Source organism: Mchenga conophoros, linkage group LG9 (assembly GCF_057382185.1).
Source record: "Mchenga conophoros isolate Kocher_MC1m ecotype Shallow Benthic linkage group LG9, M_conophoros_male_GT1.1, whole genome shotgun sequence".
In the NCBI taxonomy this organism is placed as follows: Eukaryota; Metazoa; Chordata; class Actinopteri; order Cichliformes; family Cichlidae; genus Mchenga; species Mchenga conophoros.
The window spans coordinates 32,955,945-32,971,861 of NC_140534.1; the positions used below are offsets into that span (position 1 = coordinate 32,955,945).

Genomic DNA, 15,917 nt, shown 5'->3' on the forward strand with positions numbered 1-15,917 from the left:
TTCTTCTGATTGGCTCTTTCTGACAAACACTTTGTCTGAATAAACATGTGTGAGTTCTGGTCTCACAGCCAGAAGCTTGTCGGTCACAGCCAATACTTTTCTAAATTTATTTTCTTACTCTTCTTATATTTATTGTTTGTTTACTTGCACTGCTGTAACTGGAGCCTCGTCGTCTCGTCTCTCTGGACTGTAGCGGAGATGACAATAAAGTTTACTTTGACTTCAGCAGCGCAGGCGCACCGAGGAAAAACATCGGTGCAAATTATAAGTCTGTATCATGATGTCTGGTGTTTTCGTGTTTGTTGGTTTATTTTTATTTTGTTTTATTTTGCGAGTTGGTTATTAGATGCTGCTCCATCCGGTCAGAGACTCCCCCGCCGCCCCGCCCTCTCCTCCCTGTGCCGCAAGCAGCAGGCGCACCTCGCAAACGGAGGGCGCCCTTACTCCCAGCAAATGGGCGATAGAAAACCAATGGGTGCTTGTGCCATTCCCAATATGCGCTGGCTGATGTCGGGGCAGCATGAGTACGAGCAATTTTTTTTTTTTGCCGATGCCCGTGATGCCGCCCCGTATCTAAAACCGCTACTGGTCCTCCAGACTCATTTTTAACAAGCCTGAAGGTATAATAATCTCTTTGAAATTAAAAATGTGAAACATAAACCTGCTGGAGAACATCAGAGTCTTATTGTTGTAAATGATGAGAACGAATGAGGATTTTAAAAAGTTCTGAATCCTGTCTTGATACAAGGCCGCCCTCTAGAGAACATATACACCACATGCACTTTTTATATAAAAAAATGAATAAACAAATAAAAAGACTAAAGATATATGCTCAGTGGATTGAAATAAGAAACCTCTCATTGATAATTGATATAATTTCTCTGATAGCTTCAGGTTTCGTGAGCACACCTAAACAGAGGGCGTGTCTGACACTCCGGGAGCCGATCGTCACGAACACCAATAAAAATGAAAACAGACAATGAGACTCTGGCCTGATCGGGAGCACTGCGACTGTCTGAGGAAAGGTGAAATGTCAGTCTGTTAAAAACACTTTACAGCCTGTTTTAACTTCCCCAAAGCTGTTTATAATTTTACATCCTTGCATAATGCTTGAATATAATTATACATCTGAGCTGTCTTAATTAACTGACGTGTGTTTGACTGAGTATTCGCAAGTTTTTACTGATGCACCAGGAGCCAGAATCTACATTCGAATATTCAGTGTTGGAAAATTTTTCCGGTACATCAGCATTAAATATTATCTAAACCAGGGCTACAAATAAAATATAATTTTAAATATGCAAAAACAAAATAACTTTTCTAGAGTTATGGTTACAGACTCTCTTCAACTCCCTACACTTATTTTATTAGTCCAAACCCACAACACTCATTAAGTCTTCTCGTGTTTGAGAACTAAGGTTGTTGTTGTTATCGAAATAAAACGAAATGGATGCATATTTGTTTTTACTAATTAAGTTTACACTACTTTTCTTGCATAATAGTAACCAATAATCAAATTAAAATAATATTAAAATAAATACTTTAATAAAATAACCAGTAAATTGAAAAATAAAATAAAAAATAAAATAATTGAATATATTAAAATGTCTGAATTGAACAACATAGGAGGTTGATTGCAGCTGAAGCTGCAGGATTAAAACACAAGTTCAACTTAAATACATGTTCATACTTTGTATTTTACAAATGACGGCTCAGGTTTGTATTCAGTGCTAGAAAAAACAGCACAGGAGTATTTCCTGTTTGTGTTAGTATTTGTGTTGTTGGGGTGCTAAATAAGACGAGCGCTAAATTTAACAACAAAGTGGTTAAACTATTAGACTGACAAAATGTTTGGCTCCTGTGAATTCTTTTAACTTAACAAGTGAACTGTCTGCTCGTTTCTCCAGAAGTGCTCATCATTGGCATCGCTGACACTGACAATACAACAGGAAGTTACTGACAGCTTCCTGTTTTAATGGCAATGTTTTAATGGCAATAAGGAAGTTACGGACACTTTCCGCATGCAAGACGATACTGATGACAGACAGGAGTTTATAATGAAGAGATATAAAAGGTATCAGTGCTGACTTTCAGAAGTAATCTGCATTATCCGTGTTGTGGTCAATCAAACTTAGTCAGTAATTCACTTTAAAAACATAATAAGTTGAAGTCTGAACGTCAACAGAGAGATCACACTGGACAAGGACATAATTGAGCTTTGCATATTTTTGTTATTACTGAAGTTTTATTTTCAGTCTAGTTTCAGTTGGTGAGTTTATTTTCATTTATTATTCGTTTAATATTTATTAGTTTCAGCATTTCTGATTATTTTAATATGGGTGGTATTTATAGGGACAGATTAAGGAGGCTAAGAAATAACTCATAGTTGACGGAGACGTCTCAGTCTTGGGTAACATCCCTGCAAAGCGTTTGCATTGTGTTGTGGTGCCTTGACTTATGAGTTTAATTTGTTCCGTGACGGAGCTCATAACTCAAATTATTCGTATTTCAAATTAATTTTCCCAACTGAAGAAAATTGAAATGCCGCTAATCCGTTCCCTAAAAAGCAGCATTTTTGTAGATACGTGTAGAAGTGCTACCCTCATATTCACTTGCGGGTCGACTACAAGCACACTTTCGTCACGCTATTCATTTCTTTAATTCATTGCACACAATCCACTACTTCTCAGCGCTCGCTTTCTTTGAAGTTTTGCAAAACAACTGCGAGTTGCCCGCTGAAAGAGAGCAAGTGAGGCACGATATGCTGGGCGGATGTTGCGGCCATCACTGCGGTGTTTGCTGCAACAGCTGGCACAAAGGTTTGAGTGCAGTGAAGCTTTGGGTGCGGGCTGTAACACTTCTCTGAGTCATCACCCTGAATGTCCGAGTGTTACAAGTTAATGTTCGCTTTTAGAAATACCTGCAGAAAAACAGAAACTTGTAGATTCATGCATAAAAACACAAAAAAGTAATTTTATTAATATATGAATGATACTGGATTCACACATTGAGTAGGGGAGACCGGGGATAGTTGTAACGTGGGTCAGTTGTAACACTTCTAATTTCTCCAATCAGGGCTAAGTTTCAAATGATGCGACTCATCCTGTGCATGCCCAACTCAGTTCTGCTATCACATGTGAAAAATCAGCACATTTTGTCAAACACAGACAATTTAACATGAAAAAAAGTAATTTGTATGCCAAAAAGTAAGTTTTTCTACTTTATTTCAATTTCTAATAGCATTATCTGCTTTGCAGTTAAACTCATCAAACCTAAATTGTGTTATTTGTATGTCTGTGGGGATATATTCTGTGTAGGTCTTTAGTGCTAATGTTTTAGCCGTTGGCTGTAATGTTAGCTAGTTCGTGGCTATAGGAGTCTGGGTCAGTTGTAACAGCAACAGTCTGGGTTAGTTGTAACAATAATGCAGATGTTAAAACTTACCACACTATTACTTTAACTTATATTAAACACGTTGGGGCAACGACATCAGCAGAGAGAGGTTCACTGGTCGCTTTTGTATATGCGGTTAATGCCATTGGCAACACAATTCCTCCACTGTTTGTTCCCACACATACATTATGCAGACCACTGTGTCATAGATGGACCAGTAGGAAGTACTGGTAGTGGAAATAAATCAGGATGGGTGCACGAAACAGATTTCCTCATCTTTCTGAAGCACTTTGCAAACCACACCAAGGTAAGCCATGATAAAAAGTAATGGAATTGCGATGCTGGTGAACAACTACATTTTTTCAGCTTCATTGTTATGTTCAAAATTGGTGCAAGAGTTGTAGGTTATAATGCCCACTGAGCCAATGAGGCCAAACTCAAGGAAGACCAACCAAAATTAATGAAATATTCAGTTGCAGAAAATTCCATAATTTGTCTTTTTTGGGGGGTTGGAATATGTTCAAAAGCTAGATTTCTGCATTCTGTCACACACACACACACACAGCTACATGAATGGATGTAAGTGCATTCATGTGTTGAATAAACAAAGATTACACGTTAATGTTTTGTCAGTACCCTTATTTCATTGTGTTACATTTCACCCCAGGATGTGTTACAACTAACCCAGACTATGGGGTTAATTGTAACATTTCACTCTTCGTGTTTGAGACCATACCATGCAATGGGGAATTGTGCTGCAGAGAAAATAGCTGCACTATTTAATAGCCGAGACATGTAAATACTTTGCATTACATTTTGAATCCACTACCTTAAACGAGCTCCAAATTACAGACAGAAATGTCAAAAATGTTACAACTATCCCCGGTCTCCCCTATAAAGTATAAAATTGAGAAGAAAGAGGACAAAAGTTCTAACCTATAACCCACATGTAAATGAAATTAAAAAAAAACTACAAGACATCCAAAAACCAAAGCAGAAAGAAAACCTAAGTTAGGCAGTAGAAAGATACCAGCCTTCTGAGAGGAGGGAGAGATCGACTCAGGGAGGTTCGGTTAATAAAGGAACTAACAAGTGAAGAGAGGGTGGTGAGAAGACAGAGAGAAACCTGAGAAGCCGATGAATGAAGAAAATGAGAATGAGAGGAATAAGAATGAAGAGGATTATTAAGGGGCAGCACTATCCAGAAACATGATAGCTTTAACATCTGGATTTGCATGGAGAAGGAAGAATAAAAATCAAAAATATCAAAAATTTAATTAAAGTATACAATATCATGTCATTTATTCTAATGCATGATAAAAAATGTTGAGTTACTTGGACCTTTTAAACCATAAAGCATAGCTGTTTTTTGAAAGTCCGTGGAAAAGACAGAAGCATCATCACAGTCAAAAGAACTGTGCAATAAAATTATGACATTTAAAAACGCACAAAACTTACTCAAGGTCAAATTTGAAAACAATGTCTTTTTAAAAATGTAAACCTTGTGTTATCTGAAATCAGATATCAAGCGATAATGCATCTACTGATCACTGATGACAATTGTTTCTTGATTTCCAGTCTCAGCTGATGAAGACCACTGAAGTGCAAATCAAGCAATGAAGAAAAAGCAGTATTACAGTTAAAGATGAAACACGGAAACAAGACAAGAAATGCATTCAAAGAAAGCTCAGACTCACCAAAGGACAGAGATGGATCTAAAAAGCCACAAAGAAACAGAAAATGAGAGAAATGAGACCTCTGACACATCTACTGTTAGAGTGCTCAAGCTTTTCACCACTATCTCTACCTTTTACAGACAGTTTCTCAAGCTAAATATACCAACCATAATCAATTCAATTCATAATCCAAACTTTTGTATGTCAAGGCGGCACAATGCACCGTTTCTATCATCACGTAAAACTGAACAAACTCCAGCTTCCACCTTCATTAACTCTTCACTCTGTACTCTTCCAAAGTTTGATCCTTTCCCCCCACAGTCAACCTCAGCAAAACCCAGCAGCACAACTGTGGAACAAGACAGGAAACCTTTACCCTTGTTGTGTCACAGTCTCTGCACCTCACAGGATTCTGCTTGTTCCACGAATGACAGAATTGTTCTAAATCAATTACAGTTGCCTGAGCTAAAGACTCCAGACTCCACCTCCACTACCTTTTCTTCTGTTTCTCCTGTTAGGCATCTTTACACACACTTGTTTTTTTCTTCTGCATCAGTTAAAGGCGACTCCACCTCCACTACTTTTTCGTCCCCTGATTTGTGTTGCCTTCAAAGGATTTCCTCACGATCCACCTGGATGAAACCAGGCAGCATAAAGATGCAGCAATACAGTACTACTTTACTGCTGTATCACAGCTTCTCCACCTTACAGGACTCTGCTTTGTGCACTAATGGCAGTAAAAGATATGATTTTTCCACATTTCCTTCTTGCTCCCAGTCCAATATCCCAACTGTTGCTTGTTCAGCTGAATGCAGCCAAGAAGAAATACTAGAAGAAGATACAAGCAGAGTTTCAGTTTCATGGACAGAAGACAAACCAGGAAAAGCAGATCCACCTGTCATAACTGAAGACATCCTACGTACCACAACTCTGCCATATAATTCTGATCTCCAGCTCTCCTCCACAGATTGCTACAGCGTTCCTTCACTGAACAAAATACCAAAGAACAACTCAACACAAGCAGCAAGCTCACCTGACATGAAGTTAAAGGAGTTTTCACCTGCCATCGCTGATGACTCTGATCATGAAACCTACACGTTCCAGTGCTCCTGTCCAGGCCTGTACCAGTGCAGTGTGACCGGCCTGGTGTTTGTCATGAAGGCAGAAGGAGACGTGGTTTACAGGACTGTCCCTTGGAACAGGAGGCTGCTGGCCCAACACCACAAGAAGCCTGCAGGACCCCTGTTTGACATCAAATGTCAGCAGCAGTCTGTGTGTCAGCTTTGTCTCCCACACTGTGAGCTCATCTCTACAGGTGGAGGTCAGTTCTTGCAGGTCGCTCATGTGAAGGAGGAGGGCATCGAGTTTATCACCCCTCACCAGATAACAGAAACTCATGTTGTTATAAACATCACAGGGTTTTCTGGTTACGGTAATGTCAGGGATGAAAACTCTCCCTGTGACCCAGTCCGGGCGTTGGTTCTGCTCTTCTACAAACCTCCAGTTGATCCTGATCTCACATCCTTCCTCAGCGTGCTGTTGTTGCCTAAAAATGTTGCTCTGAGAGATGTGCTGCACACCAGGAAGAAACTAGTTGGAGATGAGAGGTACATAGATACATCTCCTCACTGTAAACTGCATCCAAAGCAGGTTTACACTCTGTCCACTGTTCCTGAAGATGACTCAGTTCTAGTTCAGCCAATAGAGGCCGAATTTGATGAAGAGTCCTATGACAACTACTTCCCATCCTTCCAGGTGATTTTGGAAAGAAACATGAACAATATTCAGTTATTTATTAGAGACAGCATCAGTTCCACCAGCATGTGGCAAAGACAAGTTTATCTTTTGCCTTCTAGAGTAAAATCGTTCTGTGGGCAAATGCCTTTTAGTCTCTCTCCCAATGAGAGGCTGTTAAATGTACGGAGCTGCTTCATCGATGGGATATCACCACCTGTTCTCAACAGTCTGCTGGACAGACTGCTGGAGAAAAAGGTGATAACTGATGCTGAGAGGGAGGAAGCAGACGCCATGCAAAACAGAAGCAACAGAGCTCGTTGTGTTATCGACACTGTGAGGAAGAAAGGTGAAGCTGCCAGTTCACAGATGATTGAGTTTCTCAGTGAGCTTGACCTCTTACTCTGTGAACATCTTGGGTTGGTCTGAAGCATCCATGTAAATGTTGCTGCATTTGAGCAGACAGTAAATCACACTTCACTTCAGATTTCTTCAATATAACAAATGATGGGAACCAATTTAACATAATGAGTTGTTTCAACCCTTCTTCCCATTGGGTCTGTACTTTTCCTGGCTCGTGCATTTGTGGATTTTTTGCGAGGTGAAGATGAACGTAACATGTTTAAGTTTAGCTGTTCATAGATGTAGAACCGGTGGGATTCAGTGTATACAGTACTTACAATGACATTTCCATAATTCATGGTGAAATTAGTGGCTTTTTTTGGAGAATTGATGAATATGTAAATGTATCTATACCAATGAACCATGCAATTTAAAAAGTATAATTAGTATATAATTATCTATTTTAGCTTTACATTTTTACACATATTATATTTTGTAGGTGTCCTCTAGAGTGCAGGCATGTATAATTCAATACAGTTTTATAGCTCCAAATCACAACAGTTGTCTTTAAATTTTAAGGTAAATTCCCTAAAATGATAGAGAAACCTCAATAATTAGACGACCCCTGTGAGTTAGTACTTGACATAATATGAAATGATTACATTGTTAAATGTGTATTTTGTGCTGTAGTTATGTTGGTTTGTTGTCAAGTGTCGTGTTTGTTAAGGGTAACTGCCAGACGGTTCAAGGACGGTTTGAAGGAAGAAAACATGGTGATAAAGTCAATCTTCCAAACAATGGAGAATTTATTAGTTTTGGTCCTATTAGCAAGTTCCAATAATTTTCATGCATTTTCCAGTGACATGTGTAATTGACCAGAACTGTGAGGACAGTGCGTTTGTATAGTGCAACATGTGATAGTATTCTGTGGTTGCATTAATCTGGTGCTTTTGAAAGAAAGGCATGATTGTGGACTTGGATTTTCCCTCTATTTCTGCTCATCATCGTCATTATCATCACAGTGTTGAATCATAATTCGGAGAAAGCTTTGGACTTCCATTATTTGATGGGTAGCTTGCAGCTTCTAGAGACTTTCAATTTTCCCCATGAATTATAAATTTAAGAAAGTGTGGGCTCTATCAAGGAAGCCTGATTACTTCCATTAACACAGAGGTGGAACACATGTTCAGTGCTGTAAGCGTTTATGTCACCACCAACCTTATCCCCCCAAATATAAGAACAAAATCAGCATTAGGTTAGAGTGGGTTAATTAAATAAGTAGAATTGATGTTATTTGATTGTTCTTATTTTCCCTTTTTGCTTTGTTCCTGCCAAACTGCTTTAACAAGATCTGCAAATAAAGTGTAAACTGTGGACATTCACTTGTTAACTCTTTGTGAAACGTTAGAGGTATAAATCTGAGTATTAATCTTTATTCCCCCAAATAGCTCTGATTGGTTTCTCTAGCCTTTTTTAAGCAATTTCTTCCCTTGGAGTCTGCAGTCCAGGCTTCTTAAACAAGTGTTAACAAGTGACACGATCAAGAGGGGAGCTGAAATGACAAGTGTGACTGATTAGATTTGACCTGCGAGATACTCAGGTTTCTTCACACCAAAGCAGCCAGGCTGGGCAGTCAGAATCAGAATGAGAAGACATTATTAATCCCTGGGGAAATTATATGGGTTAAAGTTGCTCCAGTACAGTAACATTAACAAAAACAGATCACACTATTTAGCAATACAACATGTTAAGACATAAGGAATAGGACAATATTTACAAATCACCAAATAATAAAAGGTACCCAAAGATGTGACAGATGTGATTATAAATAAATATCAAGAAAATAGACAGGAACATTACAGAGTAGAAAAGAGCGTGTGTAAAAATGGTCTAACTATTGCAGTGTTCACAGTGTGTTAGATGGAGGAGTTTTACAGGGAGATGGACACAGGAATGATTTCCTGTGTGGTTCAGTGGTGCTTTTTGGTCATCTCAGTCTCTCACTGAACGCGCTCCTATGGCTAGCGAGCACATCATGGAGTGGGTGGGAGGTATCATCCATGATTGTCTCCAAGCCAAATCGTCAGTATTTTACACGTCGGGAGTGAGAACGGGTTGTCCTTTTCGTGGAGATAATTTCTCCTGCATTAAGGAAAATCCCTTCACGTGGAACAGAAGAGGCTGGAGTGCAGAGAAACTGGTAGAGATGCAGTTATACAGTCTACCTGGGCCCCACAAACTATCAGCTAAAGAGAATAAATACATTAAATTGCTGCACATTTGGCAGACTAACATTTTAAGATTAATTGAAAAATAAAATATATATATTTTAACATTAAATGTAACGAGTCAAATGGAAGTTTTTCTAAAGATATTTGATGATATTTATATTATGAAAAAATTATGACATTTTAAGTTTTCCCGTTTTCAGATAAAATAAACACGCACAAAGCAAAAACAAACAACAAGAACACAAAGCTGGAAAACCCAACTAAAATTGACCAAAATCTACTCAAAATACTCCCACACAACAGAACCTCCTCTCTTCCTCGCTGGCTCCATAACATGATGATCAGTGATCAGTAGTTTGCTATCTGTCACCATCAAAACACTCCACAAATCCTGCGAATGATTCACTTCCTTATAAACCGAAGCAGAGGTGGGTAGTAACGAGCTATATTTACTCCGTTACATTTACTTGAGTACGTTTTTGAAAAAAAAAGTACTTTTTAAGTACCTTTTTTGCACGATACTTTTTACTTTTACTTGAGTACATTTATGAAGAAGAAACGGTACTTTTACTCCGCTACATTTGCAAAATTCGACTCGTTACTTTAAAAAAAATTAGTTTAACATTAGATAACATGACGTCAGTGGAGTTTTCCGTAACTTTTTTACCAATGAGATGTGGCCATGCAGTCACATGACCAGTTTGAAACCGTGGCGGGCAGAGCGGCCCAAGCGTTTCAAAGTAGCGGACACATGGAAAGAAGAAATATGATGGCAGAGTCTATGCTGTTCTATTCTATTTTTTGTGATTTAATGTTTGTTTGTTTTTGTTCATTGCAGTGAACCGAGGATAAGCCTGTAGCTGTGGGACCTTTGGTCAGTCATTTTTCACAGCCCCTTTGTTGTACAACCAACTTTACACCTTTGAGGCCGACTGTAGGTCATCTACCTATTAGGATGATGGTTGCTCCTGCGTAGAGCAGGGCAATATGGCCAAAAATATTTATCACTATATATATATTTGAAAATTTGCGACGCGAGACAAAATACGTTACAACTCCACAACTTTATTGGTGCAAAAAAAACCCCTATTAATGTATTTTCACTTTTCACTTAAGCAGCTGTTTTTATGTGCATTAAAGTTATATAAAAATGTAACGGTGCAAATGCAAATTCCTTGCTGACAGTTTAACCAAAAGGCATTTCCAGTGGAAACTGGCCGACATATCCTCAGCATAACCATGTATAATATCCACAAAACTTAAAGAGGTTATACACACACAGTACGGTAATATTATGGTGAAGCACAGTACGTATCACTCCGCGAGGCTCCGCCTACGACAGCCGTAATGCTCCAACAATCCATCAAGCGGTGCAGCTTCGTACTTTAGCAAAGTCGTACTGAAACATTTTACAGATTTTCAAGCGCCGTGCACATAAAATCGTTTCAAGGTCAGTAAACACAACCAGAGTTCATACATAAGGCACACGGGATTATAAGGGGCTCTGTCGACTTTCAGAAAAATCAAAGGATTTTATGGTGTGTACTTTGTTGTGTATCTGACGGACGAAAGCCAAATCAGTTCCACACCACTGAAGTTGCAGCATTTTTCCAAACCAGTTTGGTTCATCCGTTTCATTCAGCGATACGCCTTCGCCCTTCTCATTCTCCGTCGCCGCCATGCTTTTTCTGCCATGTGCGCACTGCGCATGCGCGTTTTACCCATATTCTATCGCCATATTTCATTTTCTTATCGTTGCCCAACATTGTATCGGTATTACCGTGAACGGTATGATATGGCCCAGTCTTACTCCTGGCTGCTTCAGTCTGCATGCCAAGTATCCTTGGGCAAGATACCAAATCAAAGTTCCTGAATGTTAGAAAGCACACTTATAGAAAAAAGTGCTTGTATGAATTTGTGAATGGCACTAGTTGTATAAAGTGCTTAGTGTCCAGGTGGCGAGAGAAGCACTATATGAGAACCAGTGCATTTTCAGTGTTGGATTTTAGGCAATTTGCAGTAAGTTGTGTGCCACAGACATTGTAATTCACATTTTCATGATTCTTTTAGATATTCTCCTCGAATTCGTATGCAATAAGGACAGCTGCAATAATACTCCAGTTCAAACTTTCAGCCACAAACACCAAGTCTCATCAGTAAATCCAGCAGCTTTAGCTACAAGAAAAAGCCCTGTGCTGTTGGTAAATCTGACCCTAATGTTTTCCTTTTTAAAATACATCTTTACAAGCGGTAATCTTATTAAAATGACATTAACGCCATAACTGCATTAACGCGGCAAATCTCCGTTAACAAGTTACTGCGGATCGCTCCGTACGTGGGGCTGGACTGCGTCGTTAAAGCGTTGATGGCTTGTTAACGTGTTGACGCCGTCCAGTCCCACGCACCGGGGCCCTGCGCAGAACAGCTGCGAAATCTGTCTTTGTTATTATGTTCAGCGTGTTTTTAGTTTACATTTTGAGATTTTTGTTATGCACAAAAACAACATTGTTTTATTTTATTTATGGAGCATTATTATTTAATACATGCTGATAATTTATTTTTGAGTAATTTTTTCATGTACATCTATGCTGAATGTTAATAGAAGTGCCTGTGTGAGATCTGGGACACAGCTTTGACTTCGAACTCTCTTTTTTTATTCTTACTTCATGGCTTTAAAAATACATGGCGATATATGATATATATCTCAATTAGGGCTGCCACGCTTAGCTTAGCATTATGTCTGTGAAGGTTCTCAGTCATCCAGGTCATCGTAGTCAAAGGAGCTTGCAAAGAAAAGCGTCTGGACTTCTTTAAGTTACTTGAAGATGTTTCACCTCTCATCCGAGAAGCTTCTTCAGTTCTAAGGTCAAATGGTGGAGAGTCCCAGATATAAACCTAGTGGGAGTGACCCCCCACAGAGGGACAAAAGGACCCCCTTATGATCCTCTAATCACCTGAGCCAAGGTGTGAAATTGGGTGTGGGTCCCAATCAGCCAGAGTTTCGTGTGAGTTCATTGTGAAACCTGGCCCCACCTTGTCATGCGAATTCCTGAGGTCAGATGGCCCAGGATGTGAGTGGGCGTTAAGGCGTCTGGGAAGGGATCTCAAAACTGGATTATAGATAGCAGAGAGTTGGTGTCGTAAACCCCCGCCTCTGTTCAAAGATGGTCGCTCACAGTGGACATAGATGGCTTCTTTCACTCCTCTTTCAAACCATCTGTCCTCTCTGTCCAAAATGTGAACATTGGCATCCTCAAAAGAGTGTCCTTTATCCTTAAGATGCAGATGGACTGCTGAGTCTTGTCCTGTGGAGGTGGCTCTTCTGTGTTGTGCCATGCGCTTGTGAAGTGGCTGTTTGGTCTCTCCAATGTAGAGGTCTGGGCATTCCTCGCTGCACTGTACAGCATACACCACGTTGTTAAGTTTGTGTTTTGGCGTTTTGTCTTTCGGGTGAACCAGTTTCTGTCTGAGCGTGTTGCTGGGTCTGAAATACACTGGGATGTCTGCCATCTATAATCCAGTTTTGAGATCCCTTCCCAGACGCCTTAACGCCCACTCCCATCCTGGGCCATGTGACCTCAGGAATTCGCATGACAAGGTGGGGCCAGGTTTCACAATGAACACACCCGAAACTCTGGCTGATTGGGACCCACACCCAGTTTCACACCTTGGCTCAGGCGATTAGAGGATCATCAGGGGGTCCTTTTGTCCCTCTGTGGGGGGTCACTCCCACTAGGTTTATATCTGGGACTCTCCACCATTTGACCTTAGAACTGAAGAAGCTTCTCGGATGAGAGGTGAAACGTCTTCAAGCAACTTAAAGAAGTCCAGACGCTTTTCTTTGCAAGCTCCTTTGACTTAGCTTAGCATTAGCTGTAAGCTAATGATAGTTATATAAGATCAGATGCATGCTGGTGCAAATCTGATTAGTCGACTAATCGCAAAAATAATCGGTGACTAGTCGACCATCAAAATAATCGTTTGTGGCAGCCCTAATCACCATCCAGCTTAAGAATATTGAGATATGAATTTTGAGTCATATCGCCCAGTCCTTGAAATAGCTACAGTACAGATTTTTCTCCATGTAAGTTTAATATCTGTCATGCTAGAGTTTTGAAGGTTTCTCTGACTTTTATAGTATTTCTCAAAAATACCGTATTTTCACGACCATAAGACGCACTGTGCTAAAAGGCGCAGTCTCAGTTATGTGTGCCCTTACTGTATTTAACACACACATAAGGCGCACTGGATCATAGGGCGCATACAAGTACCGTGTGCGTATTTAAAAATAAAGCGGGAGCAAACCTGAATTCGGTACCTTACTCAGATTTCTATTGCCGGTAATTGTCATCATCAACAACACACAAGCATACAAGTGTGCATATTTAAAAATAAAGCAGGAGCAAAACTGAGTTTGGTACTCACATTTTTATTACCAATAATCGTCATCATCAACAACACACAAGCATACAAGTGTGCGTATTTAAAAATAAAGCAGGAGCAAAACAAAGTTTGGTACTCACATTTTTATCATCAATCAAACCCATCGAAGTCCTCATCCTCTGTGTCTGAATTGAACAGCTGCGCTAAATCTCCATCAAACATGCCAGGTTCACTGTCTTCACTGTCAGAGTCACTTTCCGTGCCGTGCGGCTCCTCGGAAACGATGCCGGCTTTTGCGAAAGCTCGAACAACAGTGCCAGCAGACATGTTAGCCCAAGCATCTACAATCCATTGGCAAATTGTGGCGTAACTCGCCCGGCGCTGCCTTCCACTCTTGGTGAAACTGTGGTCTCCATCGGTCATCCATCGCTCCCAGGCCGCTCGCAGCCTTACTTTGAACAGGCGATTCACACCGATGTCCAGCGGCTGGAGTTCCTTTGTCAGGCCTCCCGGAATGACAGCAAGCTCACAGTTCATTTGCTTCACAAGTTTTTTCACATCGGCTGTGAGATGGGCACGCATAGAGTCACAGATCAACAGCGATGGTGATGCGTGGAAAAAACCACCTGGTCTCCTTACATACACCTCCCTCAGCCAGTCTTTCATCATTTCCTCATCCATCCAGCCCTTTTCATTTGCCTTAATGATGATTCCTGCTGGAAACTTCTCTTTAGGCAAAGTCTTTCGCTTAAAAATCACCATAGGCGGCAGTTTCTGTCCATTAGCATGGCAGCCAAGCACAACAGTAAAAGAAGACTTTTCATACCCCGTTGTGCGTATCGCTACCGTGCTGGTCCCCTTCTTCTCCACAGTGTGACTCACCGGGATGTCAAAAGTGAGCGGGACCTCGTCCATGTTTGTGATGTGGCTGGGCTGGATGTTTTTGTCGCCGATGTGTTTGCTGCAGTAGGAGCGGAAGATGGCCAGCTTATAATCCGCTGGAAGTTGCTGCGCTATCGTAGTCCTGGTCCGGATGGAAAAATGGCACCGTTTCATAAAACGAAAGCACCAAGACGGACCTCCTTGGAAATGTTCAATGTTCATCTCTTCAGCTAGTGAAACTGCTTTTAGCCGAATGGTGACCGTCGAAACGCTTCTCCCGCTCGCTCTTTGCTCGATGATCCACCGCTCGAGTCTTTCCTCCAACTCGGGCCACCTCGCCTTATGTCCGCGGAAACTCAGCTGCGTTTTCTTGACCTGCCGGAGCTTGTTTTCCAGCTTCCTCCATTTGCGAACCATCGATTCGTTAATCTTAAATTCTCTCGCCGCTGCTCGATTTCCATGTTCCTCCGCGTAGCTGATGGCCTTCAGTTTAAACTGTGCTTCATAAGCGTGTCTCTTTGCCATTTTCAGGGTTGTTAAAACAACGATGTCCTGCATAATGCCCATACCTGTCCTTTTATACAGGTATGTGCGATTGTCCCGGTATATACGATCAACGCCCACACTTCACCCTTTAACGTTCTCATGGTGTTCTCTACTACGTCCTCCTTACAACACACAGGGCGCACTGCGCTATAGGGCGCGCCGCACTTTTTGAAGAAAATCTAAGACTTTTAAGTGCGCCTTATGGTCGTGAAAATACGGTATATGCCAAAATGCACCTTAAAATACAAATGTACAAATATATTTTATGCTAAATAAACAGCTTGAAACTAATATACAAACACAAAAGGAAAATTTAACAGCAAAACTGTTCCTCTTCATTCACATAAACAGGTCATCACCAGAGGAAATCTGCATTTAAAAACTGACAACTGGCTTGTGCTGTGGAAATACAAGAACCAGTTAGATAGTTTTCTTTGAAGAATGCATATGAGGCTTGCAGTTTAAGCAGTGTAAAGACAGCACATGCCATTCAGACTTTCAGCTGTAACTGTCACATTGCTGTAGTATTGTGTCAGATTTAGATTGATGTGTATTTCTTTTAAGATTACAGTTAATGAAACATTTACCACTGTAATATTAAGATGCACGCTAAGGGACTATTTGAAATCATGGAGCACTGATTATTTTATAAGGGTTTTAATTGTAATTTTTTTGTTTTTGTTTTTTATTCTGTTTCCAGCAGGTGAAAACTACAAGAGCCAAAAAGGTC

General features: G+C 40.4%; 1 protein-coding gene across 1 annotated transcript; it reads left to right on the forward strand.

Moving 5' to 3' along the window:
• The first annotated feature begins 2,026 nt into the window (after window positions 1-2,026).
• LOC146567685 (uncharacterized) lies at window positions 2,027-7,369 on the forward strand. The gene is made up of 2 exons (XM_085285987.1): window positions 2,027-2,074; window positions 4,972-7,369. The coding sequence occupies exon 2, from the start codon at window positions 5,064-5,066 to the stop codon at window positions 7,230-7,232; it is 2,169 nt and encodes a 722-aa protein (XP_085142113.1). The 5' UTR covers window positions 2,027-2,074; window positions 4,972-5,063; the 3' UTR covers window positions 7,233-7,369.
• The last annotated feature ends 8,548 nt before the right edge of the window (window positions 7,370-15,917 follow it).